The sequence below is a fragment of the Nicotiana sylvestris genome, chromosome 9 (genome assembly GCF_000393655.2).
Source record: "Nicotiana sylvestris chromosome 9, ASM39365v2, whole genome shotgun sequence".
Classification (NCBI taxonomy): domain Eukaryota; kingdom Viridiplantae; phylum Streptophyta; class Magnoliopsida; order Solanales; family Solanaceae; genus Nicotiana; species Nicotiana sylvestris.
In genome coordinates this window covers 150,951,108-150,977,560 of record NC_091065.1, presented here as the reverse complement: position 1 = coordinate 150,977,560, position 26,453 = coordinate 150,951,108, and the positions used below count along the sequence as shown (strand labels likewise).

Here is a 26,453-nt window from a genome sequence, read left to right as displayed (position 1 = left end):
AACAACAACTATAGATAGAAAAAGACTGATTGATGCTATTTTAGCTACGAGAGAGAAATTTTATCACTGTAATTGAGCCCAAATATCTGAGTATACCCTTTGGCTACAAGACAAGACTTAAGTCGATCAACTTGGCATCTGGACCAACTTTGACTACACACACCCACCGACAACCAACAGTAGATATACCTATTATAGAAACAAGCTCCCATGTGCCATTAGTATGTATTGCAGACATCTCTTCGATCATGACTTGTCGCCATGTAGGATGAAATAACGCTTCACCTGTGGACTTAGGGATAATTATAGAGGACAAAGATGACACAAAGGCATAATTGGGTGATGTCGTGATGAGTAATGATGATAGCTCAAACCAATATAATGCGATTGAGATTAAAAGTGGATCTAATACCTTTTCGAGGTGCGACCGATAAACTAGAAGGAGACAAGTTTGCAATAGGTGAATGATCCGATACAGGACGTGAATCATCTGGACCGAATGCTGGACGCTGACGACGATGATAAATCAGGAGTGATAGAGCTGTAGAAGATTGAACTGGACTGGGTGATGGAATTGGAGCTATAGGTGGTGGAGCTGGATAGTGTTGTGAATAGCGTGAAGCGAGGAAAAGCAACAACCCCCATTTCACGAAAAGCGAGAAGCGAGAAGCAAAACGCCCTCTTTTTTGAAGTGAAGCGGAATTTAAAAAAAAAAAATTAAAATAAATACGGCATAGACAACACATGTAATTGTAAGCAAATGTTCAATACTTGAATTAAAAAACTAAAGAGTAACATCAATTAAAGCACAAAATGAGCAAATTGGGCAGAATTTGGGCAGAAACGGGGCAGAATTTTTCTGAAAAAAATTTAGCGATTTTTGGACGTTTAGAAAGAAAAAGAAGAAGAAAAGAAAAAGAAAAAGAAGAAAAAGAAGAAGAAGAATGAAAATAAAAAGTGCAAAAGCAAAACATACCTGTTGAAACTTGAAAGCTGTTGTTGTAATGTTGAAGAAGAAGAAGAAGAACCCTAGTTTGCTTGAACAAATCGCTGCTTCATGTGAGGAAGAAATCGTTAGTTTTTTGAGGAAGAAAAGGCTGGTTTAGAACCCTAGTTTGCTGCTGAAGAAGTGTCTAAAACAGAAGACTCAACGATTTGGGTCTTTTAATTGAAAAAAGACTCGTTTGGGCCTTTTAATTCAAAAAGCAACCGCTTCTTCCGCTCCGCTCTGCTTCACCGCTTCTCGCTTTTTAGAGAGAAGCAGTCGCTTATGTGTACCTGAGCAACTTTTAGTTGGGGCAGCGACCAGCTCCTCGCTCCGCTTCGCTTCTCGCTTAAAGCGAGGAAGCGGACGCTTTTTTCATCACTGGAGCTGGAAGTGATGGAATTGAAGCTGTAGGTGGTGGAGTTGGAGTTGTGGAGGAAGATGAGCGAGTAATAGTGACTGAATCTCCAAAAAATGGAATTGGTAGCACCTTAGAAATATCCAAGTGATCACTTGGACCTGTGAAGTATGGTTGGGTTTCAAAGAAGGTAACATCAACAGATATAACTGGAGGTCGGGTGAATAGTATCGATATTCCTTTTGCATTCTCGAGTAACCCAGAAATACACACTTAAGAACACGAGGAGCTAACTTATCTTTTCCTAGAGTAAGGTTATGAACAAAACACGTGCTCCCAAAGACACTGGGTAAAAGAGAGAACAAAAGTGAGTGGAGAAACAAGACAGAGAATGGAACTTGATTCTAGATAACTGTGTATGACAAATGATTAATAAGATAACAAGATGTGAGAACTGCGTTTCCCCCAAAAACGCAACAGAACACGAGATTGTACGAGTAGGGTATGAGCAGTTTCAATGATATGCTTATTCTTTTTTTTAGCTACCTCATTTTGTTAAGATGTGTTCGGACAAGATATTTGATGAATGATCCCATGAGAGTTCATAACTGCTAGAGTGAGGTCGACAAATACTTTAGGGTATTATAATAGATTTAAGAGAGGCTAACCAAACAAAACCAAATATCGAATGAAGATTACCAATGGTAACTTCAAATCAGGCAATTAGAAGTGTGACCAAGTGTTATAATGATCACAAATATTGTCTCCAGTCATTAAACTAGTAGTAAGTTGGTCTAAGATTGTTGCTTGACCTTCAAAGTGTGAACAAAGTGGCCGGAAAAATGACTAGACAACTGTTTCGCCGGAAAACCAGTACTCTCGATGGAATTTGAGAAAAAGAAACCGGAATCTGAAAAAATCATCGGAATGTGATAGGATCTTAATGGGTAGGCTTCGAATCACCTCACGAGCAAGCTGTCTTCAAGGAGTTTTGCCGGAATCTGGCCGAAAAGTGGCTCACGCGCCGGCGCACGTACAAATCTCGATGAAAAAATTCTTCCTCTGTTCGGCGCGTTAGGGCGCGTAGAGAGGAGTTTTCCGGTGATGTTTGTTGGGGTTTGGTCGCGGGACTACGACAGACCTTGTAGTGGTATTGGTTTACGCACAACACTGATAAAAAAGTGACTTTGACGCAACAACTTCTCAAATCACCAGAAAATTGCACGCTGATGAGTTCTTTCTTTCCGGATGTCGTTGGAATGATGCACATTGATTTCTCACCAATGCTTTGATACCATGGGGGAAAGCACGGGAACAAGTATGTTATTGATATTCTATTAAGTGTTTTACGATAGCCCAATTTACAACTATACACAATACACATTCTATTCCTATTCCATGTGGGACTAGGGTTATTTACATAACTATCTAACAACAAGTAACTCTATTTAATAGCATTGATTGATAACCTAGAATAAATAGTGAGTAACATGCTATAATAAGTTAAATTATCCTGATAGTGTAAAAACTTCGTTGCACCGTAATTGTATATAAATTAAATCTTTTGCTTGGTATAGTTACACCTAGGAGTGTTGTAAGACCACGAATATATATTAGTTGTACATTCTTTTGGAATAAATTTTACTCATTTTAGCTTTCGTATTTTTTTTCTATTTTGAGAAATCGCTTATTTTTAGTCTTTGCAACATTTTTACTTTACTTTTTTAGGCTTTGCAACACTGACCCCGTAGAACCACACGTAGAATCTTTCCTCAATACAGACATATATTAGTTGTGATATTTCTTTTTTGGAATTTTAGTCATTTCAAGTTCTAGTTGCTCCTTTATCTTTTTTGAAGCTCCTTTATCTTGTTTGAACAATTTCTTATTTTTAGGCTTTGCAACATTGGCTTAGTAAAAATTACACGTTAGAAATGTTCCAGAACAAGGGTATATCTTAGTTGGATTCTTTGGCCACGAATATCACGGTCGAATTGATTCGCTTCTATGGTTTGGGCAGTTTCTTATTTTTGGGCTTTGTGACAGTGGCCAGGTAGAATTATGCATTAGGAGTTTTCCAGAATTCAGACATGGATTTTACTAATTTCAAGTTTGAATTGCTTCACTTATCAGGTTTTAGCAATTTCTTATTTTTACGTTGACTTGGTAGAAGCAGAACAATAAGTATCCTTCAGCTCTGATTTTGCATGTTTCAGATGATTTTGGGTATGAATATGAATGAAAAACTTTCTTTTTTGCCTGGTAGGTATATTCTGTTAAGTGTTTTTTAGTTGTTAATTTTTTGTTTTTTTGTTAAGTTTTTGTACTCCTAGAGCATCCAATTATCGGTTAAGTGATATTTTCACCGAGTATGGGCAGAAAAGTAATACAGCATTCCAACTGTAGAAAAACGCAACCTGTGAAGATTCTAAGGGAATACTCATTATAGATAAACGTAGCATAGCAACTTTTGCACTTAATTACGCTTTAGTGGAGCAATCTGTAGATGGATCACATCTACGAAGTAATCCTGGTCGTAAGACCGAATGAATGTTACTTATCTTATAAACTAGGGCAAATGTTAGATTTTTAAGTTAAAATGGATTATAGCTGCTTTTGAAGTGATCAAGATATCAAAAGTCTTGTCTTCTTCTCAACTAGAAGAAAGGCAAAGTTCTTTAGTCATGGCGTGAAATACTTCATGTTTTGCATTAGAAATTGAAAATATTCATTTTATTAAATAAATTCAGAGACTAAGTGATTATTGTTCATTGGCAATGTCACCTTCCAAGATTCTGGACCAGCCTAAACTAAGGTTTATTGTGCTGAAGAATCATTTTTTTGATAAAGTAAAACAATTCCATTAATGCATGGGAAAGATCCTGTACACTTGGCCTTTTTTTTTACTCATTTGAACTCTAATTTATTCCTTTTTTTTCTGGTTTGAGAAATTTATTAGTTTTAGGCTTTGCAACGTTGATTTGCTGAATTACACGTCAGAAGTGTATATATTTTGTGTGCGTGTGTGTGTGCATGTGTGTGTTTGCTGTGTATTTTTTTTGGCATAAATTTTACTCATTTTAGCTCGAAATTCATCTTTCTTTTTCTATTTTTGAAATTGCTTATCTCTAGGCTTTGCAACATTGACTTGGTAGAATTACATGCCATAAGAGTTGTAGACCAGAAATATATATTACTTGTGTATTTTTTTGATACAAATTTTACTCATTTTAGCTCGAGATTGCGTCCTTTTTTTGCTAGTTTGAGAAAATACTTATTTTCAAGCTTTGCAACATTGACTTCGTAGAATTACATGTGTACAAGTGTTCTAAGACCACATATATACTTTAGTTGTGAATTTTTTTGGCACGAATTTTACTCCTTTTTTTTTTCCTGGTCTGTGAGATTACTTATTTTTAGGCTTTGAAAACATTGACTTGGTAGAATTAAATGTGTAGAAGTGCTGCAGACCACAGATATATACAAGTTGCGATTCTTTTTCTTTGGCACAAATATAATCATATTGCAATCAAGTTGATTCTATTCTCTGGCTTGAGCATTTCGTTGTTCAAGTTTTGCAACATTGACTTGATTGAATTACATGCTACAAGTGCTGTAGACCAATCACAACAACAGTAACAACTACGCCTTAGTCCCAAACAAGTTGGGTTCACGATACAAATCCTCACTGATCATTTTTTGTCATTAAAGCTCAACTTATGTCATCATCATATCAAATAAAAATAAAAGTTTCGTTATTAAAGAAAAGAAAATTAAGTTAAATATTTAATACTCCCTTCGTTTTAATTTATGTGATGTAGTTTGACTCGGAACAACGTTTAAGGAAAAAAGAAAGACTTTTAAAACGTGTGGTCTTGAAAGTTTAAAGAGTAAAAGCTTTTGTGTGACTTTTAATATGTTTGGCTATAACAACTTCTCATAAGGGTAAAATGGAAACTTTAAAGTTGGATTGTTTTCAAATTTAAAAATGTGTCATTCTTTTTGAAACAGACTAATAAGGAAATTGTGTCACATAAATTAAAATTAAGGGAGTAATAATAATAACAATATTTTATTATTATTTTTGTTATTATTATTATTAAAAGGTCTCTATATTTTAACGCGAATATAAATCTATGATAAAGTCAAAATACTCCTAGAAAAGCAATTGTCCAAAACCATCATACTTATAGACTAAAACCTATTTCCAATTGCTTCTCCATAGTTCAAGCCTTTGGTTGAATAGTGAATACCATTTACAAACTAATTTTTGAGCATCAGGAGATCAATGTGTGGATGAATTTCATCAATCTATGATGTAAATAGCTTAATAATAATCTTGGTCGCACCGTCTGCTAGACTTATTGGTCTAAAATCTCTAAGTTCAATGACTCCACTTTTTAAAGGCATTAAGTATTTCAAATTCTCCATCTTATCTTTTAAGAGCTTGGCACTTGTCCTCCTAACTTTACAGGGTTGCAATTTGCAACTGATGTCAATTTCTAAAATTTATTTCGTAAGTTGATCAATATACAATCAGAGAAAATAGGAAATAGAGAAAGCATGAATTGACAAATGCAGAAACGAAAATGCATTATACATAACGACTAACGACTATGCCTCAGTTTCAAGCAAGTTGGGATGGACTATACGAATCCTTAGTGTCCATGCTGCTCCATTTAAGTTCATCTTAGACCCATATTAATAGTAACGACGACGACAACAACAACAACAACATCAACAACACCACCACCACCAATAATAATAATAATAATAATAATAGTAATAAATAATAATAATAATAATAATAACAATAATAATAGAAGGTACTAGAAGCTCTTTATATTTTCTATTGGCATATAAATTTCATATGGGACTAAAAGGTTCCTAAAAAACATAAGACTAAGACCTAAAGTAAACATTTTACCTTACCTTATCAAAACGAAAAAACATAAGACCTAAAGTAAACGTACTAGCATGACTAACAACATAGCCCTGTCTAAGAGGTGGAAATGGAACTGCCTTACCAAAAGGTTATATGGACCTCATATTTACACTTCTTCATGTGCATTTCGTCCACGGTAATCCTTAAATATTGATAAAAAGACAAATGTCCTACATTTTCTCTCACTTAATAGTATAAACTTGCATTGATTCTCATTTTATGATTCATGAAAGCCAAAGCAGGAAATTAATTTGGTGTGAGGTAGTTTATTATTTTATAAGCTTACTCTATCTAAAGGACTAAGATGCCTTGCACTATTAATTGATTATTATGAGCAAATGATTCAAGCTAGTAGGTTTGCTAAGTTTGAGCAACCTTTTCTTTCTTGTTCTTCTTGTAAATAGTTTGGACAGTCAAGTTAAGTGAGTATTTTTCTCTATTTTCCTGTTCACTTACTCTGTTCAGAAAGATTTAATGGCCAGGTTAAGAGGTGTGGGGTAGTTGTACATCAAACTGTATTTATTTTTCTTGGCCTCTTTAAGTAACAAGTATATCCTATTTTTGTGCTTTCAGATGTTAGTGGATGACATATGAACATTGCGTTTATGTTTATATTAGGATTAAAGGTCTGAGATGCCCAAAAACTTGAAGGTCCTTGAGCTGGGAAAAATGAGAATAAGAGATAATTGTGAACTCAAAATTGCAATTGCTTACTAATTGTAATTAAAAATTTAGAAGAACAAGCTCTCTCTCTCTCTCTCTCTCTCTCATTTTAAAAATGGTGGTGTGGGGGCCAACTTGTGTGTACCTCAATTGTTCCGCCGGGTACTTGCTACTTAACTACCTCCCATCAGCACAAGTATCAAATAACTCTACCTACCAAGGCTTAGGCAAATGGAAAGATATCAGTTAGAAATTTTGTCTTTGTTGGGATTTGAACCCTTGTTTGCTGTTTTATCTAACTTCATTGGTCGCTAGGCTACACATCCTTTGGTGCAAGCACTGACTATTTTCTTCATAAGTGGCCAACCTTCGAGTAAAAGAGAAGATAAAGAAAAGGAAGACATACATGCAGTTGAATATGCTGGGCCCGCATCCTACCTAAAAGGAGACCATAGAATGGCAGAACTTTCTGCTCTACATATTTTTGATTTATAAATTCTTAATTGCAGGAACCTTAGAGCTGATGCGAGTCCTCAACCGTATGGCTTTGTGGGGAATCTGGACCTCTATAATGAAGTGCTTAGATGTAACTCTGAAGCCTTTGCTTGCATAGGTGCAGGTAAAGAAGTCCTATTTAGTCGATTTCATTGTTTCCAATCTCCTATGTTTGATTTCTACCATGTCCAATCGGTGCTATTATATTTTGAGCAAAAGTTTTGGCCCTTTATCTCTTTTGAATTTCATATGGAGATCTCCGAGTTTTGCGATAGTTGACTGTGCTTGTGGATTGTGTTACATCCTTTTGCTAATTCAATGTGTAGCACCAACTAATATTCTACCCATATTTTCTCTTCATTCTTTCGCAAGGATAAATCATTGGTTCTGTGCAAGTTCTTTTAGATGATTTGAGATAGTATTTGAAGGGCGCCCATAGTATTGAGCGACAACTGTATTTGAAAGCGTAGTTGAAATCAACTCACCCCTTCTTTGTGATTGTTAACTCCAATATGAAGTCACAATTGTTTATATTGATTGAATGCAGCTCATGAAAGTCATTAGTTTATTTTGGACTAACATTGTTCTTGAGGTATTAACTTCTTTAACCTAAACCTAACAAGATCTGATTTTACTATTTACTCATGGTTTTGCTTTAGAACAATCTTATCTTTCTTGGCTTTAGATAAAATGTCCTATTTCTGGCTTAGCCCAGTGGTAAAATGTGTGGATAAGCGCACGTCACATGTTCAAACCTTGCCGTGGTAAAAAAAACTTGGTTATTAAGTGGAGAAGGATAGAGGTGCGAGCTCATTATCCACTGAGTTTCAAACCATGCGCCATTATCCGTCTGGGATTTCTTGGTTGTAAAATGATGTCACATTTTTGCAATTGAGTGATATGGTTTATTAGGTCATTTATATTACTTGGCTTTACTATATAGCACATTGTTCAAGTTTCTCAGGCCACATTAAGGGGACTGCACAAAATCGTAAGGCTGATTCGGGTCCTCTTAAGTGCATACCTGCTGTCCAACTGCCACAACGAAGCACTGTAGAGATCCACGATTATCAGCATGACCATGTTACTAGTGTAAGTTTGAAAACAATCAATACAGTGGCTGATTTATTGTATTTACTAAAATTTAGCACTTAATTGCAGGATGTTACCGCATCTTCTAGGAAACCAAAAGTCAAGAAGAAAGGAAGGGAGAACAGTTTACTATCAAGTGGTCCTGATGCTTCTGAATGTCAAGGTTCCCTTTCGGTAACTGCACTTCTAATTTTTCTTGGCTCTAGATGGCTATTTGATGATTTGGGAATATTTCCTGTCCTCAGATGCAGTTGCAGCAGGCTTTTGTGAGATTTTGGAAGATTTTTGTGGCAGAGCAGAAAATTTTGGTGATGAGCGGGATGAAAGAGAATTTTTACCAATGTCTTTAGCAGATCTTAAAGTTGTTCGGAATGAAATCACATCTATCCGAGCAAAGAAAGCACTGCATTTGATTCCAGTTGATACTCTAATGAGATCACTCAGGGTCTTAGATCACCAGATTCATCGAGCAGAAGGTTTATCAATTAATGATTATGAACAGGTAAGTTAGCAATTATGCAATTCATGTTATTCTTTAGACTTGCAGTGCAGACAATTTTCCATTTGGTTTCTTGTATAATTTCCTCTTTGCAGTTAATTCTCGACTTGAGCTCCCACTATTTTCTATTAACTCTCTCAGAAACAATGAGTTACCAGCCTTTTCTTGTTCATTAACCTATGCAAGGTTATTGGGTCATGCTACCGCCTGGAAATCTTTGGTTCTCGTCGACATGCCACACCTGTTAATGATTGTTGTTTTATAATAGTGTCATGACCAATTGACCATAATCAATAACAAAGCTTTGCTTTTCCATTGTTATGCAGGTGGATACAGAGGTTGTGTCATTGATTTTTTGTGCTTTAGAGTCCATTCATGCAACTTTAGCTATAATGGCTTACCGTGGGATGCCTAAGCAGTTATACAAAGAAGAAGTATGTTCTTAACTCAATTTTTTTTCTTACTACATGTATCTTGTTAATTACAAATAAAGATTTCCTTGAGATTCTTCTGTTGGTATCTTTGCATGTCTCGTTTATGTATGTTAACTTTCCAGCTGACCATGGTCTTTGGTACCAGATCATTGAAAGAATCATGGACGTCTCTCGGCACCAAGTAATGAATGTTATATTTGGTAGTGATCCCGTATACCGTGCGCTGCACAAACCAACCGACATAGGGGTTCCTGAAGGTAGGATTCTGAGCTGGACTATTGATTGTTTGTATACTAGGGCTTCATTTGGACATTTATGAAGTCATTGGATAATTGACTTCTCAGTAATTTGTGAAGTCAGGTAAAGGAAAAGGAATGAGTTAGATTGAATTGAAAATGAAAAGTAGAGAAATTCTATAGCTTGTAGAATTTATAGACAGTAAGTTTTTGAAGTGTTTACCCCAAGACTTCTTGTGAACCGAATACAAAATGTGAGAAAGTTAAAAGCAATGTTAGCATAATGACAATCTTAAGATTTTGAAACTTCTTGGTGATGTCTTGAATGGAATGGTTAGCATGTGTGTTTCTCGGAAATTGCTGAAAGAATCTTTCTGCAGAGCTGAAAACTGGTTGGGAACTCCAGTAAGGAGTTTTAAAGTGTTCCAACCAAAATATGGAAGTAGAGTATATTAAATTAGATCTAACCGTCAGTTCGCAGTGGCCAAATTATTTTTCTCCCTCTTTCAGTTCATATTTTGAACTTCGCCCATAGCTATTATCTGTCCTTTTCTCTCATCACATGACCTTTTCCAATCTTGGCTTTCTCTGTTTACGATCCGCCTAAGAGTGTGACAACTTCTGTGATGGTTCTGGAATCATTCTAATTTGATGAGTATCTAATTAAATCAGCCTAAAATTGGAGAAGACGTGAAGGGGATAACTTTTGGAATCATTATTGTTTATTGCTTGAGGGTGGCATGGATAACTGGTACAGTAAAACGTTTGTTCCATCAATTACCATACACTTTCCTTGTTCTATTCTTCTCTGGACACTCTGTTTTATCTAGTTTGTGTAGCTTTACAACTGTGAGTTCTGATTCCAATTTTGTCTCTGTTAATTGGCTAATCTTGGAAAAGACCATCTATTATAATTAAACCCTAGTATTGTATTGCTAGATATAGTTCATATTCTTTTACTTAGAGATAAATCTTTACCTATGTTTTCATATGCTTCCAGGTGAAGAAGATGAAGAGGCTGATGGGGACTTTGTTTCACCAAATAAGAAGAAGAGATCTAGGAGTGTGAAACCAAGGAAATCAACATCAAACAAGTATGATTATAAATTGGTGTCCTTGATAATGAGTATTGTTTGTCTCTCGTAGTAAATGGTCCTATCACCTCATGCTGGTGTCTCTACTTTTTTAGGGTTTCTTCTGCTGTTAGTGATATACTTCAGAAGCTTTGTGTGATTCTTGGTTTTCTTAAGGAGTTGGGCACGATAGAGCGCCTACCTGACAGTTGCATTCTCCAGCTTATCAAGACCTGCTTCACAACGCTTGTGGTTGAGAATATCCAGCGTTTGCAATTGGAATCTATAAGCTTAATAAGTCGGGTAATGAAGCTACATTACTATAAGTTTGTCCTTTAAGTCTAAATTAAAAGTGACTGCTTTGGATCTTAATTGTGCATACGTTGTTGAGTGTCCAGATATTTTACGCATACACACAGCATCGTGCTTACATAATGGATGAGGCACTTCAGATTCTTTTGAAGTTACCCTCTTCAAAGCGCATGCCCAGAACTTATCCGCTTCCTGATGAAGAGCAGAGGCAAATTCAGCTCATCACTGGCCTTCTGATTGAAATAGTTCACAGCAGTTCAAACCTTCCGGATGTTTTGATGGAAGCATCTGACAGTCCTTCACTGGAAGTCTCAATTGATGCCAGTTACCCTATCAAATCCTATGAGTCCATCACTGAAGCTTGCTGTCTTTTCTGGAGTCGTGTTCTTCAACGTCTAACGAACACAAAAAATCAAGAGGCAGCTGAGTTGAAGACAATGATTGAGAATCTTGTCATTGATCTGTTGATTACTTTGAATTTGCCCGAATATCCTGCCTCTGCTCCTCTTCTGGAGGTATTAGAGACGCGGTTGTATTTCTAACATAATCCACTTCATTGGCTATATGTTAAAGATACACTTATTTGCAGGTTCTTTGTGTTTTACTTCTTCAAAATGCTGGGTTGAAATCTAAAGATGTTTCTGTTCGTTCAATGGCCATTGACCTTCTCGGCACAATTGCTGCAAGGCTGAAACAGGATGCAGTCCACTGTAGGGAGGAGAAATTCTGGATTGTGAAGGAGTTGAGAAGCGAGGACATGAATGACCGGACTCTTCCCAAGGATGCATGTTCTGTTTGTTTGGATGCCAGAGTTGACAAATCACTTGTTCGATGTCATGGTTGTCAGAGACTATTTCATGTTGACTGTACCGGAATTAGGGGTCATGATGTTCCTAATCGCGGCTTTCATTGTCCGATGTGTTTCTCTAGGAAGCAACTTCTTGTATTGAAATCACATTGCGAGTCTCAGTCCAAGGATGCTAGTCAAAATAAGCGTAACAAGTCAGGAAAGACTTCACAAGTTACTGAGGCAATCACAAATTTGGAGACTGTTCAGCAGCTACTCCTGAATTATCTCTACGATGCTGCGGCTGTGGATGATGGACATCTGTTTACTCGTTGGTCAGTGCTTCTCTGAAATAAATATTTTTATGCTATGAGTATTTTTCTGTTTGATAACCTTGCCTGAGAAGATAATCTATTGCAGGTTCTATCTTTGCCTTTGGTACAAAGATGACCCTAATTCTCAGCAGAAATTCATGTATTATGTTGCTAGATTAAAGTCACAAGCAATTGTGCGTGACTCTGGTTCTCTTTCTTCACTAATGACGAGAGAGTTGGCAAAAAAGCTAACTTTAGCATTGGGACAGAATAGTTCTTTCTCTAGAGGATTTGACAAGATTCTGCAAGTGCTTCTGGTTGGTAAAGTAGCACTTTCTCCTTTTTTCTCGAAACTTAATTTTTTTTATACTCATTATAAGATGCTTTACAGGCAAGTTTGCGAGAGAACTCTCCAATCATTCGTGCAAAAGCATTGCGAGCAGTAAGTCGGTTGCATACTTGTTCTAAAATTTATATCTGTTTTGTTCCAACTTTTGGAGTACTTATCTTCTGCTCCTCTTGTTTGTGCCATAATGAGAGCAGGTTAGTATCATTATAAATGTTGATCCGGAGGTTTTGGGTGATAAGCATGTCCAAACAGCAGTGGAAGGGAGGTTTTGTGACTCCGCTACATCTGCCCGAGAAGCTGCATTGGAACTTGTAGGCAGACATATTGCTTCCTATCCTGATGTTGGTCTGAAGGTATTGAATTTAAATCTATTTGATCCCACAAAACTTGTGGTGATACCTTGTTCAGGATGCCAGTATTTGTCCTCCTAACTCTTCTTTTGGTTGCACAGTACTTTGAGAAGTTGGCGGAAAGAATAAAGGATACTGGTGTAAGTGTGCGGAAGCGTGCTATCAAAATCATTCGGGACATGTGCACCTCAAATTCTAGCTTCTCGGAGTTCACTACTGCTTGCGTTGAAATTATTTCCCGAGTAAATGATGAGGAATCCAGTGTACAGGTAGAAGTAGTCAAATCAATTTCTGTTCCCGTTTAACATTCTAGCCCATTCTCTTTGGCCCAGGTCCGTGGTTAATGGTGATAAAAGCAACATGACCATAACAGTACCTGCGCCAGATAAATGTAGAACTTGTAAGGTATATTCATCCAATGATTGACCATAATTATCATTATACTTTAGACCTGACAAACGGGTTGGTTGGCCCATAAACATCGACTCAGACGAAGGCACTTCCTTGGTGCGGTTGATAGGCCAGTCCCAATTCTAGCAGGTAGGTCCCGAGCCAGTCATTATACAAGTGGGAAGGGGTCCGATCCAGCCCACAAACGCTCCACTTTGGTGGACTGGATAGTAGGCGGGGTTTTTCTAAATTAATTTTGAACTTTGTATAACAAGATTTAAGTATTTAATTTATTGTTAAATAAAAAATGAAGTGTAATATTGAAGAAGAAAACCTCATAGGTTATTTGTTGTGAAGAAATGGACCTTGGGCCTAAATCAACCCTCAAAGCTAGCTCATAAGGTGCAAATTGTCCAAGACCATATAAGGAGGCAAACAAGCCATCCCTCCACCAGTAGTCGAGGTGCGCTCAAGCTGGCCTGGATATCACCCTTAAAATAATGTGCTTATTTTTATTTAGAAACTAGGTAATTTTAGATCATCCATTGACATTACTTATTGTTGATCCCACTTCATACAAAACGAATTGTTGGTACTTTCAGTATTTTATTTATATTTGGCTTATGTACATTTTCTTGAACTCCGTTTCCAGCCAAACCCTGCCAACTAAATTCAGGTAAATAGAGTACCATATAAGCAATAAAGCAACTAGTCTCTCTGTTCAATTCAATTGAGCCAGCACGTTTTAGTCCATGTCTAAATTCTTTTCCCCTATCTCTGGATTGAGAAGTTTTTCATCTCCAAAAACTTGAACAGAAAGCTAGTTACTATTTAATGTTGGTTTTGCTTTGAGGTGATGTCTTTATCACAAACTTTTTTCCACTTTTAAAGTACTACTTTTGTTGAAGCATGTGACCACATCACCTAAAATTTGAAGTGTTAGACAGCAAGCACTTTTATTTATTTATATCATCTCTGCACATTTACTTATTTATTTTAGGTCTTGAACACTCCCTATGTGTAGGTCTGGCTATTTCTTTTGGAGCAAGCATGTGGTTTTTTATTTTTTTTTGGATAATAGGTGATGGTAAATATAAGTTTGAAGCCCAACTTCTACTTTAATGCCATATTGAACTGTGTGACCGCCTTGTCTAAGAAAAAGCTGTTAGAGGGTCACATTTCTTTATATATGTTAGGTTTGTCTACTCTTTAATTTACTTATGCTAGGTCTGCAACAAATTCGAAATCTTTTGGCAACTTATTGTTCAGACTTTCTTTCTTTTCTGGATCTATTTATAAGTTAAGGGGGTTATAGTTTTGGTGGAGGGAGTACTTTTTGTGTCATTGCATCTAAAACATTTTCTGCACCATAGTAAAATGATGGCTGGTAGCATGTTTTGGGTGTGAATGCATTGGTCTCTGTGCAAGATATATTTTGGGGTTTGCCAATCAAGGAGTGGATGGAACAAACAGTCTTGTTCACAATTTTGAGTTTGGTTTTATACTTGTATTGTTTTGCCTGAAGATTAATTCAATGTCACATTGAATAACCTTGATGTGGACAATGCTTTATATGGCTAGAGTCCAGTAGCATAGAAGCAATTCTTAGACGCTGTTCTATTATTTGTTTATAGGACCTGGTCTGCAAGACACTTTATGAGTTTTGGTTTGAGGAACCTTCTGGTTCACAACATCAATTTTTCGGAGATGGAAGTTCTGTTCCACTTGAGGTGGCTAAGAAAACAGAGCAAATTGTTCAAATGCTCAGAAGGATGCCCAGTCTTCAACCTCTTGTAACTGTGATTAAACGCAACATAGCTCTTGATTTCTTTTCACAATCTGCTAAAGCTGTTGGCATCAACCCTGTGTCCCTTGCTTCGGTCCGTAGGCGCTGCGAGTTGATGTGCAAGTGCTTATTGGAGAAAATACTGCAGGTCTGATTTGTAGGATGGTTCCTATTAAATATATGGATTTCCTTTTTATTAAATAGAATCTTCAAGTATCTTCCTCTACAGGTGACGGAGATGAATACTGGAGAAGGAGAGGTGCACATGCTACCATACATGAGGCTCTTGCATGCTTTTTGTGTTGTTGATCCTACTCTATGTGCACCAGCTTCTGATCCTTCTCAGTTTGTGGTCACGCTACAACCTTATTTGAAGAGTCAGGTTGTGCATCTACTTGGTCTTTAAGCTACTCCGCTGTGGTTCTATGTTATTTCTTCTCTTCTTGTTGAGAAAATTTGCTTTTCTAATTTTTGGAGAACAAAAGTTGTATTTTTAATTTTCGTAATGGAGTCGAGTACATCTTTTGTGTGCATATGCATTTGGTGCATGCACTACTAATTTGAGATGTTGTAAGTTGTTAGTCGCTACATAGACAGCATACCAGAAACATGTGGTATAAACAAGGGATAATAGAGCATAGAGCTCATTTGGGTGTCAACAGTGCATTCTGTGTGCTAACTTGAAAGGGATATAGTACAAATGGCTCTTTTGGGTTTGAAGCACAATGCACATATTCAATGTGCAGTTTTGTCTATGTAGCCAACTTAAAGGTGATATAGTACTTTAGTCTATTTAGTTCCAAAAGCAGCATACCAGAAACAGGTGGGTTATCATTTAATACCAACCATGTTTTATACTATTTTCGGAAACCAAGCTATTCAATCTTGTGTTAGGAAGCGGAAAAATGTTAAATTGAGTGAAGAATTGGTTGGGATACATAAGAGCACAATAGATATTCAAAGTTGTATGAACTATAGTGGTATTAAAATTTTGAATCATGCGATTGAATCCTTGGGAAACGATGGTGGTAGAGCAGAGATATACAGTTATTGCAATGGTGGCAAAGAACTAATTAGGATTTATGTTTGGTTAATTTACAACTAAGGTTATCTTGTGGCTAAATATTAATAGATATTAATTTACCAAAAAAGTATATGATAAAATACAAAAAATTCTGCTTTTTTTTGGGTGCCTGAGAAGAAACAAATCTATCAAATATGGAAATGACATAGAGGATATGTATGAGTGAGTTATCTTAGTGTGAGAATAGTAGGAGAAAATGCAAGGGACTTTCTCATAATCGTGGGTTGCACTAAAGATGTGCTTTAGGCCATATTTGTTTGCCGTATATTGATAAGCTAACTAATAGTACATAGGGTGAGGTTCCATGATATATGTCATTTCCAGATGATATTGTATTAATTGAAGAACTTGTAGGAGGAGTCAATTAAAGTTGGATTAACGGAGACAGACAGAATAAATGTAATTTAGTCCTCATTGGATGAACAAAAGTGAATTGAGTTTGGACGAGATTATGGTGCCTAAAGGCGTACATCAGTAGTAAGCGCGTTAAGACCAGAGCTTTTTGTAGTGCTAGCAGGAATGCAAGTGAATGAATCCCATTCCCAGCGAGTGAAGTTCACCCCTTCAATCTACTTCTCAAAGCAGGAATGGAGGGCAGCTTTCTTAATAATTCAAATAAATAGTTCTGTTCACATCAATGGAAGCTCTTCATTAACGAAGAAGCTAATTGGCTCCAGATGTATAAGCTTAATCTTCTCAGAAAATAGCTTGATTGATGAAGGTGTAGCTCATCGAATTAAGATATAATAACTGAAAGGAGAGAGTGTTAGTGTGTTACAGGAGCGCTATGCAATTGGAAGATACCTAACATAGTGAAAGGTCAGTCTCATAGAACGATTGTGAGACCAACAATCAGTTATGTGGGAAAGAATATACCTCTAAGGCCCAACATATCCAAAAGATTGGTGTCGTAGAAATGCAATGTTGAGATGAATGTACAATCATACAAAATTGGACTAGATTGGAAATGATTGATCATATGGCTCAAGTAACCCAAGTAGATGATAAAATGAGAGGTTGCTTGAGATGGTTTGACTGTGTCCTACCTTGACCTTCCAATGTATCAGTCTGTGGGAGATGGATAGATTGAAAAATGCTTACAGCGTATCCAGTTTGTGTATTAGTGGGTGGATGTTCCTTCATACTAAAATATTATCCAAGATTGGCTGTACCCGCTTGTTAACTTATGGCCGTCATTGCTATTGCCTCCCGATTCCTCCTTTTCTTCTATTGAGTAGTATACTTTTAGAAGTTTGATACTACGGACAAGTTATGATAAGCTTTATTCTTCTGGCTTCTGTGTAGGCTGATAATCGAGTTGCGGCCCAGCTTTTGGAGAGTATAATTTTTGTAATTGATTCTGTTTTGCCTTTATTACGGAAGCTTCCTCAAAGTGTTGCTGAAGAACTTGAGCAAGATCTGAAGCAAATGATTGTTCGGCATTCTTTCTTGACTGTTGTCCATGCTTGCATCAAGTATCTACTCTCATTGATACCCTCTTCTCGCTATATATAGGAACTAACCATTTCTGTTCATAAAATTCTCGCAACTTCATCTTCCATGCTTCAGTTGTTTCCTTATAAGCTTTTGCTTACAAAATTACAGGTGTCTTTGCTCTGCGAGTAAAGTTGCTGGAAAGTGTTCAACTATTATTGAACATCTTATCCAGTTATTCTTCAAACGCCTAGCTGCCCTAGGTTTCAGTAATAAACAGGTTTGTTATACCCCATGAAGTTTCTGATCTCTACTAGGAAAAAACAGATGTTGCTCTTCGTATTTTGTTTTGTGATCTATATGGCATTCTTACATTAGTTCTTTTTCAGAACTTTCAGCAAGTGGGACGGTCTCTTTTCTGCTTGGGTTTGCTAATACGTTACAGTAGCTCTTTGTTATATGTATCTGGTTCCAGTAACAACTCACATGTTGCTAGCAGCATCAACCTGTTTAAGAGATATCTTCAGACCGAGGACTATGTTATCAAGGTCCGCTCATTGCAGGTGAGTCCTGCTATTCCCTTAAAGTTTTTGCACGTATGTCGTAATCATCACTTGTGTAACTTTGTAACTTTCCAGGCACTGGGCTATGTTTTAATTGCTCGGCCAGAATGTATGCTGGAAAAGGATGTAGGGAAAATCTTGGAGGCCACACTTTCTTCTAATACTGATCCACGACTCAAGGTAACTTTTCTGCTTGTGTCATGCTTTTGAAATGCTGTGTACTGAATCATTCGTGGACCAGATGCAATCACTGCAAAACATGTATGAGTATCTTCTTGATGCTGAAAGTCAAATGGGAATAGATAGTGCAAGTGAAAATGAAGCAGCTAATACGGCAGTTGGTGGCCCTAGTGTGCCAGTTGCTGCAGGGGCTGGTGATACCAATATTTGTGGGGGAATAGTTCAGTTGTATTGGGCTAAAATCTTAGAAAGATCCTTGGATGTGAATGAACAAGTGCGTCAGTCTGCTCTTAAGGTAATTCCCTAATTTTTCTTATTTCTGTTCCTGTAAAAACTGATTCATTAAGCTGCTCGTATGTATTGAACTCACTCCCACTTATAGTACATTTAGTCTAAGAGCTGGTCTGTTCACTGCTGGCGTTACATTTCCCCATATCGATCCTCAGTATTTGGAAATTCTATGTAATGCTATTTTCTGAAGCATGGAGTAGTTATTCTCAGAGTTATAGATAGATCCTTTTACCCATTCGAATTATGGGTAGATTCCTATTCTGATCTACCTTTGAATTTGTTCAAACAGATTCTGGAAGTTGTATTGCGTCAAGGTCTTGTCCATCCTATTACTTGTGTTCCCTTTTTGATAGCGCTTGAAATAGATCCTCAGGAGGTGAACTCAAAGCTGGCTCATCATTTGTTGATGAACATGAATGAGAAGTACGCTCTCTGTATTGTTAGAATCTAGAATTATCTCTGGATATTATGGGTTTATGTTAATTGTCGGTGGCTTCTTTTCAGGTATCCATCCTTCTTTGAGAGCCGTCTTGGTGATGGTCTGCAAAAGTCATTTATGTTCATACAAGCCATGAATAAAGGTGGTTCTCAAAGTTTAGATGCTCAGGCTAAAGCTCCAGGTATCATGTCAGGAAAGTCGGACCCTGGCTCATTTGATCATGCAAAGCATGGGGTGTCTAGAATCTATAAGCTCATCCGTGGAAATCGTCTTTCAAGGAACAAATTTATAGCCTCAGTTGTGCGCAAATTTGATACACCAAGCTTGAGTGATTCAGTAGTCTCGTTTTTGATGTATGCACCAATCTGGATTACTGCCCCTAACGTTGGTTACCCTTTCCATGTTTATTTTGTTTGCGTTAATCTGGACTACTGATCCTGAATTTGTTTTATCCCTCCTCTCTTCCAGATACTGCACTGAAATTCTTGCTTCACTTCCATTCACATCGCCTGATGAGCCCCTTTATTTGATCTATTCTATAAATCGGATTATTCAAGTTAGGGCTGGCACAGTGGAGGCAAATATGAAAGGATTTCTACAGTTTTTACAAGCAGGTAGTCAAAAAATAAATGGAAGTGGGAGCATTCAAACAGAGCCCACTCAACCTATTAAGTGTGAGAGTGAAACAATGGTTACCAACGAAATCCAGGAAGGGTTGGAAAGGGATCGTGGCTGTGTAGATTATGGATCAGTGAATTCATATATGCCCCATCCGGCATCATTAAATCCACATGGCATATCCAATGTTGATTTGCACACGATCCAGGTATGCTTTCTCCATCAAGTTCAGTCTAACCATATGAGCATGGTGTGGTTTGGCATGCAGAGCACGTGAAATATGTCATTATGAGCTTTACTGTCGTCTCCTTTATGGTTCACATGTTACCTCTTAACTTTCCAAGCTAATAGATGGCGAGTACTTTGATTCTTCTGTTTGACAACTATGCATAATACAGGTGGAATGTCTCGCAGCCGGTGCTTTACAGTTGCTTCTGAGGCTAAAGAGGCACCTCAAGATTGTGTATGATCTAAATGATGCCCGTTGTCAGGTTTGCCTTTCTGGATTAACTCTGCCTCTGACTATGCAAATGAATGCCTTGCAGCATCTACCTGGTACTTATATGTGCTGGTTATGTCATCAGGCATATTCTCCAAATGAAACCCCAAAACCCGGGGAAGGTCTTTCAAGGCAAAATCTTCAGTTCAATGTGAAGGAAATTAACATTGACCCCCCAAACAATTATGAAGACTTTGTCCGGAGATATCAGGTAAATTAAGTGCAGTGGTGATGCTATGTATGTGTCCATCGACTTGCATGTTTAATTCTGTATGGGAGTTTTGTAATCCTGAGAGAACACATATATTACACTTATATGTGTTGCGTAGATTATGCCTAGACAATTATTCACACATTTATGGTTTCTAAGCTTATAGTTCTTCCGGAGTATCTTCTGGATAATTTGCCACCCTATGCTTTTGAAGCTTTCATGGTTAAATACGTAACACTTCTCTTTCAGTTCTTGTCTCTTCTAAATATGTTTTTTTTGTTTTATTTCTCAGGTAATTGTTTATTGAAGCTAAATTGCAGGTGTTGTGTTGTGATTGCAAATCTAGGGCTCTCACTTTGTAATTAGCTTTTGTTATGTCCAAATAGACAAGCTGGAATGAACTCTTAATAGCCCATGTGATTAGGCTAATCGCTCTTTCTACGAATGTGATGTTTCCCCTTATTTTAACCATGGCCATTAGGATTTTTTTTGCAATAGCAGGAGGATTAAACAGCATTAAGTAAATGAGTCAAAGTTACTGCGGTACTTGTTTATCTATTGCGTCTATTCATTCTGGAAAGATAGACTACTTTGCAGCTAAACTGAAGTGGCTGTTTGCCCCCCTCCCTCTTCCCCCCTCCTCGCTTTTGATATTTTTACGCAACAACATAATTGGGATGCACTCACAGAGACAAACTTTAGACTAAACATGTGATTTGTTGCATTTTGATTACCATTCTTTGTAGGATTTCAAGAATGCCATGAAGGAAGATACAGTGGACTATGCAGTATACACAGCAAACATCAAAAGGAAACGCCCTCCTCCAAGAAGAAGTAGGAAGTGTGGTCGAATGATGGGTGGTGATGATGAAGATGATGAAGACGATGGAGAATGGGGTAGCGGAATGAGAACTAGTGATAGCGGTAGTGGCAGAAGAAGCAGTAGCAGGTTAAGGCAGCAATACGAAATGTAAATACTTACAGGTAACACTAACATGTACAGTATGCAGGAAGACAGGTAAATGACAAAAGTAGCAAGAACCAAAACAGATTTGTAACATCATCTATAGAAGTTAAGAGATCATAACCTGAGATGCCAGTACTAAAAGTTGAAGCTTGGAGCTCCAGAACGTCGGTGATGTGCTCCATTTAGAAGTCATGATTCTTGGAGGCACAAATTTTGGTGACGACCTCCAACAAGTAGCAAAATTGAAACTGAATCATTTCCTTATTATTTCTTTGGGGGATTTAAAAGGAGGAGAAGAATCTTCTTGTGTAGGTTTCGGTCCTTTTTCTGTACATTCTAATAGATTCTGATCTCATTTGGAAATGAAATCACACCATTGTTTTCGTGTAGCTCTTTTTGAACATCTGTTCTGCAAGTCATATTTTAGATTTTATAGACGTAAAAGAGCAGAAAATTTGTACGGTAAAAACTTTCTCGCATCATGTGTTTACCCAATCTGTATTCTTGTGTACCTACGGGTCATGGAGATATATAGGAGGTGGCTCCCAAGCAAGACCTGTAAATATGCAGAAGTCAGAATACTCTCTTTGGAACAGTGCATTATATGATACAGCAGCAACAACAAAAAAAATCCAGTACGATCCCAACAGGCGGGGTCTAAGGAGGGTAGTCTATACGCAGACCTTACCCCGAGGCTGTTTCCAATAGACCCTTGGCTCAGGAAGGGCAAGAAGAAGAGGAAAACAAGGAAGGAAGAAAGAAGGAAGAGAAGAAAAAGGGAGAGATAAAGGTTAAATAGTACTAAATAATAACAACATGGAATACAATACCCGAGGCGAACAAAATCACATATGTAATAAAAATCTAAGAATATGAACGGACATGCATGCTACAACTAAAAACTACCCATTAACCTTCTACCTTAATTCTCGACCTTCACACCCTCCTACCAAGGGTCATGTCCTCGGTGAGTTGAAGTAGCGCCATGTCCTGTCTAATCACCTCTCCCCATTACTTCTTAGGCCTACCTTGACCTCTTCTCAAACTCTCCATGGCCAACCTCTCACACCTCCTGACAGGAGCATCAATGCTTCTTCTCTTAACATGTCTGAACCATCCTAGCTTCGACTCCCGCATCTTGTCCTCAACGAAGGCTACTCCCACTTTGTCTCGGATAGCTTCATTCTTAATTCTATCTCTCCTGGTACACCCACACATCCATCTCAACATCCCATCTCTGCAACTTTCCTTTTGCACATGAGAGTTCTTGATTGGCCAACACTCAGCCCCATACATCATAGCTGGTCGAACCACCACTCGATAAAACTTACCCTTAAATCTTGGTGGCACATTCTTATCACATAAAACACCGGAAGCGAGCCTCCACTTCATCCATCCCGCTCGATGCGATTTGCGACATCTTCGTCAATCTCCCCGTTCCCTTGATAATGCACATTATATAATGCGATGTGCATTATATGATAGTATTCTGATAATGATGATAAACTGATAAGATCTTGTACTTGATGAGATTTTTTATGAGATCTAGAAAGACATTGCTATCATTGTCGATGTAGCCAATATCACAGGGTGAACTCCCTGCGCCCCAACCGAACCCCCTTATCCAAGGTAAAGGATGGACCTTAAATTGATGGGTTCGGGTGAACGTTTTTGATACATAACATAGATATGTACGTGAAAGATTATTAAAATGTCAACGAGTGTAAAATTCTGAACACAAACAATTTAAAACGTGCGTAGATTAATTGATGAGAACCTTATAAAGTGAACTTGACAAGCTTAAATTCTGAAGTTACCTTTGATGGTGAAAGACAATCTCATATATGTTTTGTTGTAACTTGAAAATTTTCACAGGAAACTATACATTGCTAGCAAAAAGCATCTTCCGTGGTCCAGGCAGTAGAACAAAGGTTGCATGGCACAAGTTTGCTCTTTCATAGCACACGGGGGTTTGACACAAATTTTGCTTGGTGCGTTTTTTGTGGGAAGATATACTAGTGTGAGGATCAACGAACATTTACTTCCAAGTTAGGGAGTATAAAACCTAGTCTTATAGTAACACCTGGCCTTGATTTGGTCTTCATTGGAAAGAGTAATGCAGTTGTTTTCAGATCAAGGCAATTTGTAACGTGTGCAATTGTACACACTACTTTTGACTCGGCCTATGTATGTACAAATGACAGACGCACGGGAAACTGTCAGCGTGCGTGAGTTCTCCTTAAATAAGATTGTAAGTTTTATTTACTAATGGTGTCAAAACTATTCATACGAATAGGTCAATTATAAGGTAATTGAGGATAACTTATCTAATAAATATTAGTAACTTGATAAAATAATAAATAACCATTATAATATGTTAAATTATACTGATAATGTAAAAAATATTTACTATATATATAACTTAAATCTATAAGATGAATCACACTCATGTCGAACCCATTTATTTTGAAGTATGAGTGATGTGTGTGTATATGTATATACATAACCGTATTCAGTTGGAGACTATTTGATTTTAAATTTTAGATTCGCCTTTTACTAGAGCATGCTTTGATTTCTGAACAATAGACGCAATTCAAATCAAAAGCATCAAACTGTGACCGTCGATGATGATTTAAGACTTGATGTTTACACCAAATCATTTGATGAATACATAATTATATGTGTTTGCACATACACTTCTATCATTTAATCCACGCCTTCTTCGAACACTAGAAGCTTTTCGGCAAATTCAACTTGTTTCATAGTTTTTGCCATACTAGAGGCATACTATCTATCTCTTTATCTATCTATAAATTGATTCTCAAATCAAAAGACTTTATTTTTGGGTTCCCCAAAGCCCGAACGGAAAGTGATAAGCCAAGTCCATCTTTACTTAGACCGAGAATGCTCTATACTAGACCTACTTCCATCTTAAAAAATGAAAGAAAGGTAACAACTGTTTATCCGTAAAACGGTACAGTTGAATTTGTAATGTGGTTATAGACACGTGAATTGATTTGACCCAAAAAAAGTTAAGAATAAAATAAAGAAAGCAATTCTATGAATGGGATAGCTTTTTTGTACAGAATATTTCTTGTCTATATTGGATGTTAATTCTAGGGGTGGGCATAATACCGGCCGAAGCGAAAAATCAGTCGAATCGTAAATTTTGATTTTTCGATGTCGGTTTAATCGGTTATTCGATTAGTGTGCGGTTTATAAATTATTAAATTTCGGTATTCGGGCGATTTACGATTTTGGTATTTCGGTTTTTGGTTAAACCGAAAAATTGAAGTTAATAATCGTTGAGTATTCAGAGTTACCTTATCAATTTCTTCTGATGTCTTGCTGATTGTTCTGCTCTTTCTTCGTGCAAACTATGCTGCCTTCAGGAAGAAGTATTATTCCCATACTCATCTCATTGATGTGTTTAGATTGTCTCTTTATGTTTTTCGTTCTCTTGTGGTGAAGTTCCCATACCCATACTCTTGCTTTCCTTCAACAATTGTAAGGTGCTTATGAATCTCAGTGTTTCGTAGTTTTACTCATTTCATGGCGAGTAGTAAGTATTACTTGAGGATGAGGGAATTTGTGGAGCATAATCTGTGCTTTTAGTGCCACAGCTGGATTCATCTCCTTTCTGGTTTGTATGCAATAAGTTATCCACCTCGACACTATCAAGGTGGATATCACTGTTAATAATCGTAAAAATTTTGCATCGTAAATAATCGAAAAACTAAACCGGAGATAACCGAACTGAACCTTGAAAAAACCACACCGAACCGTAAATACTTTGATTTAGTTTGGTTATTAATATTACAAAACCGATAAATCGAACCATACTTTCATACTAACCGACCGAACCGACGCCCACCCCTAGTTAATTCTTCTGTTTATAGCTCTATTTAGCGAGACAAGATCCCCAAATCAAGCTCCTCTTGAATGAGAATGAAATAGTCATTGATGGCTGCATAACAGTTGGCTATAAATGCAAATATTCTCTGTAACGACTGATTATTGAATGCTATTCGATATCACCCCTTCAAATCTTTGTTATCGGTTTCCCTATCTTCAAAATTCACACAACACCAGTCACGTGCTTGTACTGGTACCAACTTCTTGATGACTCACATCTTACCTGTCTTCAGTTTCACGTGCCACCTCCTCATTTGTCCAACTGTTATTAACCAATTTTACTGCATACAGACAGTCTCCCTACTTTTCGATGACAATACTTTAGTGCTACCAGGAAGTAGATAAAACCTCTTTGCTTAGCGAGCAAGTTTCCGAATAATTTATGACACTTGAAAGGACGCACATCTCTTCGCATTTAATGACCCGAACATGTGTTACCCCCCGATTATGCAAATATTTTTGCCAGTTGCCGAAGTAATCATGATCACAATTTTTTCCGTCTATAAACTTCTCCACTACTCATCAATTTTACTCCTTATTTTTACAACTCCTTCTTCTTCTTCTTCTTCTTCTTCTTCTTCTTCTCTGATTTACCTTCGAATCCTACTACAAAATTCAATTCTCTCATTAAAATCTTTTTTCACAAATTTCTTACCATCATGTCTTCTAATATTGCTGCCCTGGAAAACTCTGGCCTTCTCTTCGGTAGAGGCCCAAAGAAGAACAAAACAAATCGCCTAATGTCGAGTTTGAACCTCCTACTGTGCGCTCCATCATACCCCTTCAACTTAACACCAAATCTACCCTTCAAGAACAAAAAGAACCCAATAATCCCAAAAGTGACAGACACTGGCCCGTTCATAGGTATCCTTATTCCATTCGTCTTTCTAGCATCCCTGTCGTGAAGGAAGATTGCGAATGAAACAACATTGAGATCTTCGCTCCTAGTAAAGTAGAAAGGGTTACCTTCACCAAACCAGGGTTCATGTATGTTTATACATACCCTTTCACTTTGGAAGTTGGTAAAGGAAGCAACCCAATAATTTTAGAATTTTGCCACTGGTACCAAATTTATTTGGCACAAGCGGGCCCAACCGTATGGCATATGGTGGCTTGCCTCTGCCAATTGTGCTCTGAGACCGGAAAAACCCTAACTCTTGCACATATGATGAACTTCTACACCC

General features: G+C 37.3%; 1 protein-coding gene across 1 annotated transcript in view; it reads left to right on the top strand.

Annotated features, from left to right (window-relative positions):
* The window catches only part of LOC104210534 (sister chromatid cohesion protein SCC2), a 28,634-nt gene extending 6,891 nt beyond the window's left edge, over positions 1 to 21,743 (top strand). Inside the window, exons 2-28 of the mRNA XM_009759457.2 lie at positions 7,461 to 7,570; positions 8,411 to 8,538; positions 8,608 to 8,701; positions 8,784 to 9,040; positions 9,364 to 9,471; positions 9,617 to 9,728; positions 10,708 to 10,801; positions 10,897 to 11,083; positions 11,179 to 11,607; positions 11,682 to 12,214; positions 12,300 to 12,510; positions 12,585 to 12,635; positions 12,737 to 12,895; positions 12,994 to 13,161; positions 14,917 to 15,216; positions 15,298 to 15,450; positions 17,458 to 17,627; positions 17,758 to 17,866; positions 17,976 to 18,149; positions 18,225 to 18,329; positions 18,391 to 18,624; positions 18,910 to 19,043; positions 19,125 to 19,412; positions 19,528 to 19,885; positions 20,076 to 20,168; positions 20,262 to 20,387; positions 21,134 to 21,743. Coding sequence (XP_009757759.1) covers positions 7,461 to 7,570; positions 8,411 to 8,538; positions 8,608 to 8,701; positions 8,784 to 9,040; positions 9,364 to 9,471; positions 9,617 to 9,728; positions 10,708 to 10,801; positions 10,897 to 11,083; positions 11,179 to 11,607; positions 11,682 to 12,214; positions 12,300 to 12,510; positions 12,585 to 12,635; positions 12,737 to 12,895; positions 12,994 to 13,161; positions 14,917 to 15,216; positions 15,298 to 15,450; positions 17,458 to 17,627; positions 17,758 to 17,866; positions 17,976 to 18,149; positions 18,225 to 18,329; positions 18,391 to 18,624; positions 18,910 to 19,043; positions 19,125 to 19,412; positions 19,528 to 19,885; positions 20,076 to 20,168; positions 20,262 to 20,387; positions 21,134 to 21,361 — 5,113 coding nt within the window. The 3' untranslated portion in view covers positions 21,362 to 21,743. The remainder of the gene's footprint in view (positions 1 to 7,460; positions 7,571 to 8,410; positions 8,539 to 8,607; positions 8,702 to 8,783; positions 9,041 to 9,363; positions 9,472 to 9,616; positions 9,729 to 10,707; positions 10,802 to 10,896; positions 11,084 to 11,178; positions 11,608 to 11,681; positions 12,215 to 12,299; positions 12,511 to 12,584; positions 12,636 to 12,736; positions 12,896 to 12,993; positions 13,162 to 14,916; positions 15,217 to 15,297; positions 15,451 to 17,457; positions 17,628 to 17,757; positions 17,867 to 17,975; positions 18,150 to 18,224; positions 18,330 to 18,390; positions 18,625 to 18,909; positions 19,044 to 19,124; positions 19,413 to 19,527; positions 19,886 to 20,075; positions 20,169 to 20,261; positions 20,388 to 21,133) is intronic.
* The last annotated feature ends 4,710 nt before the right edge of the window (positions 21,744 to 26,453 follow it).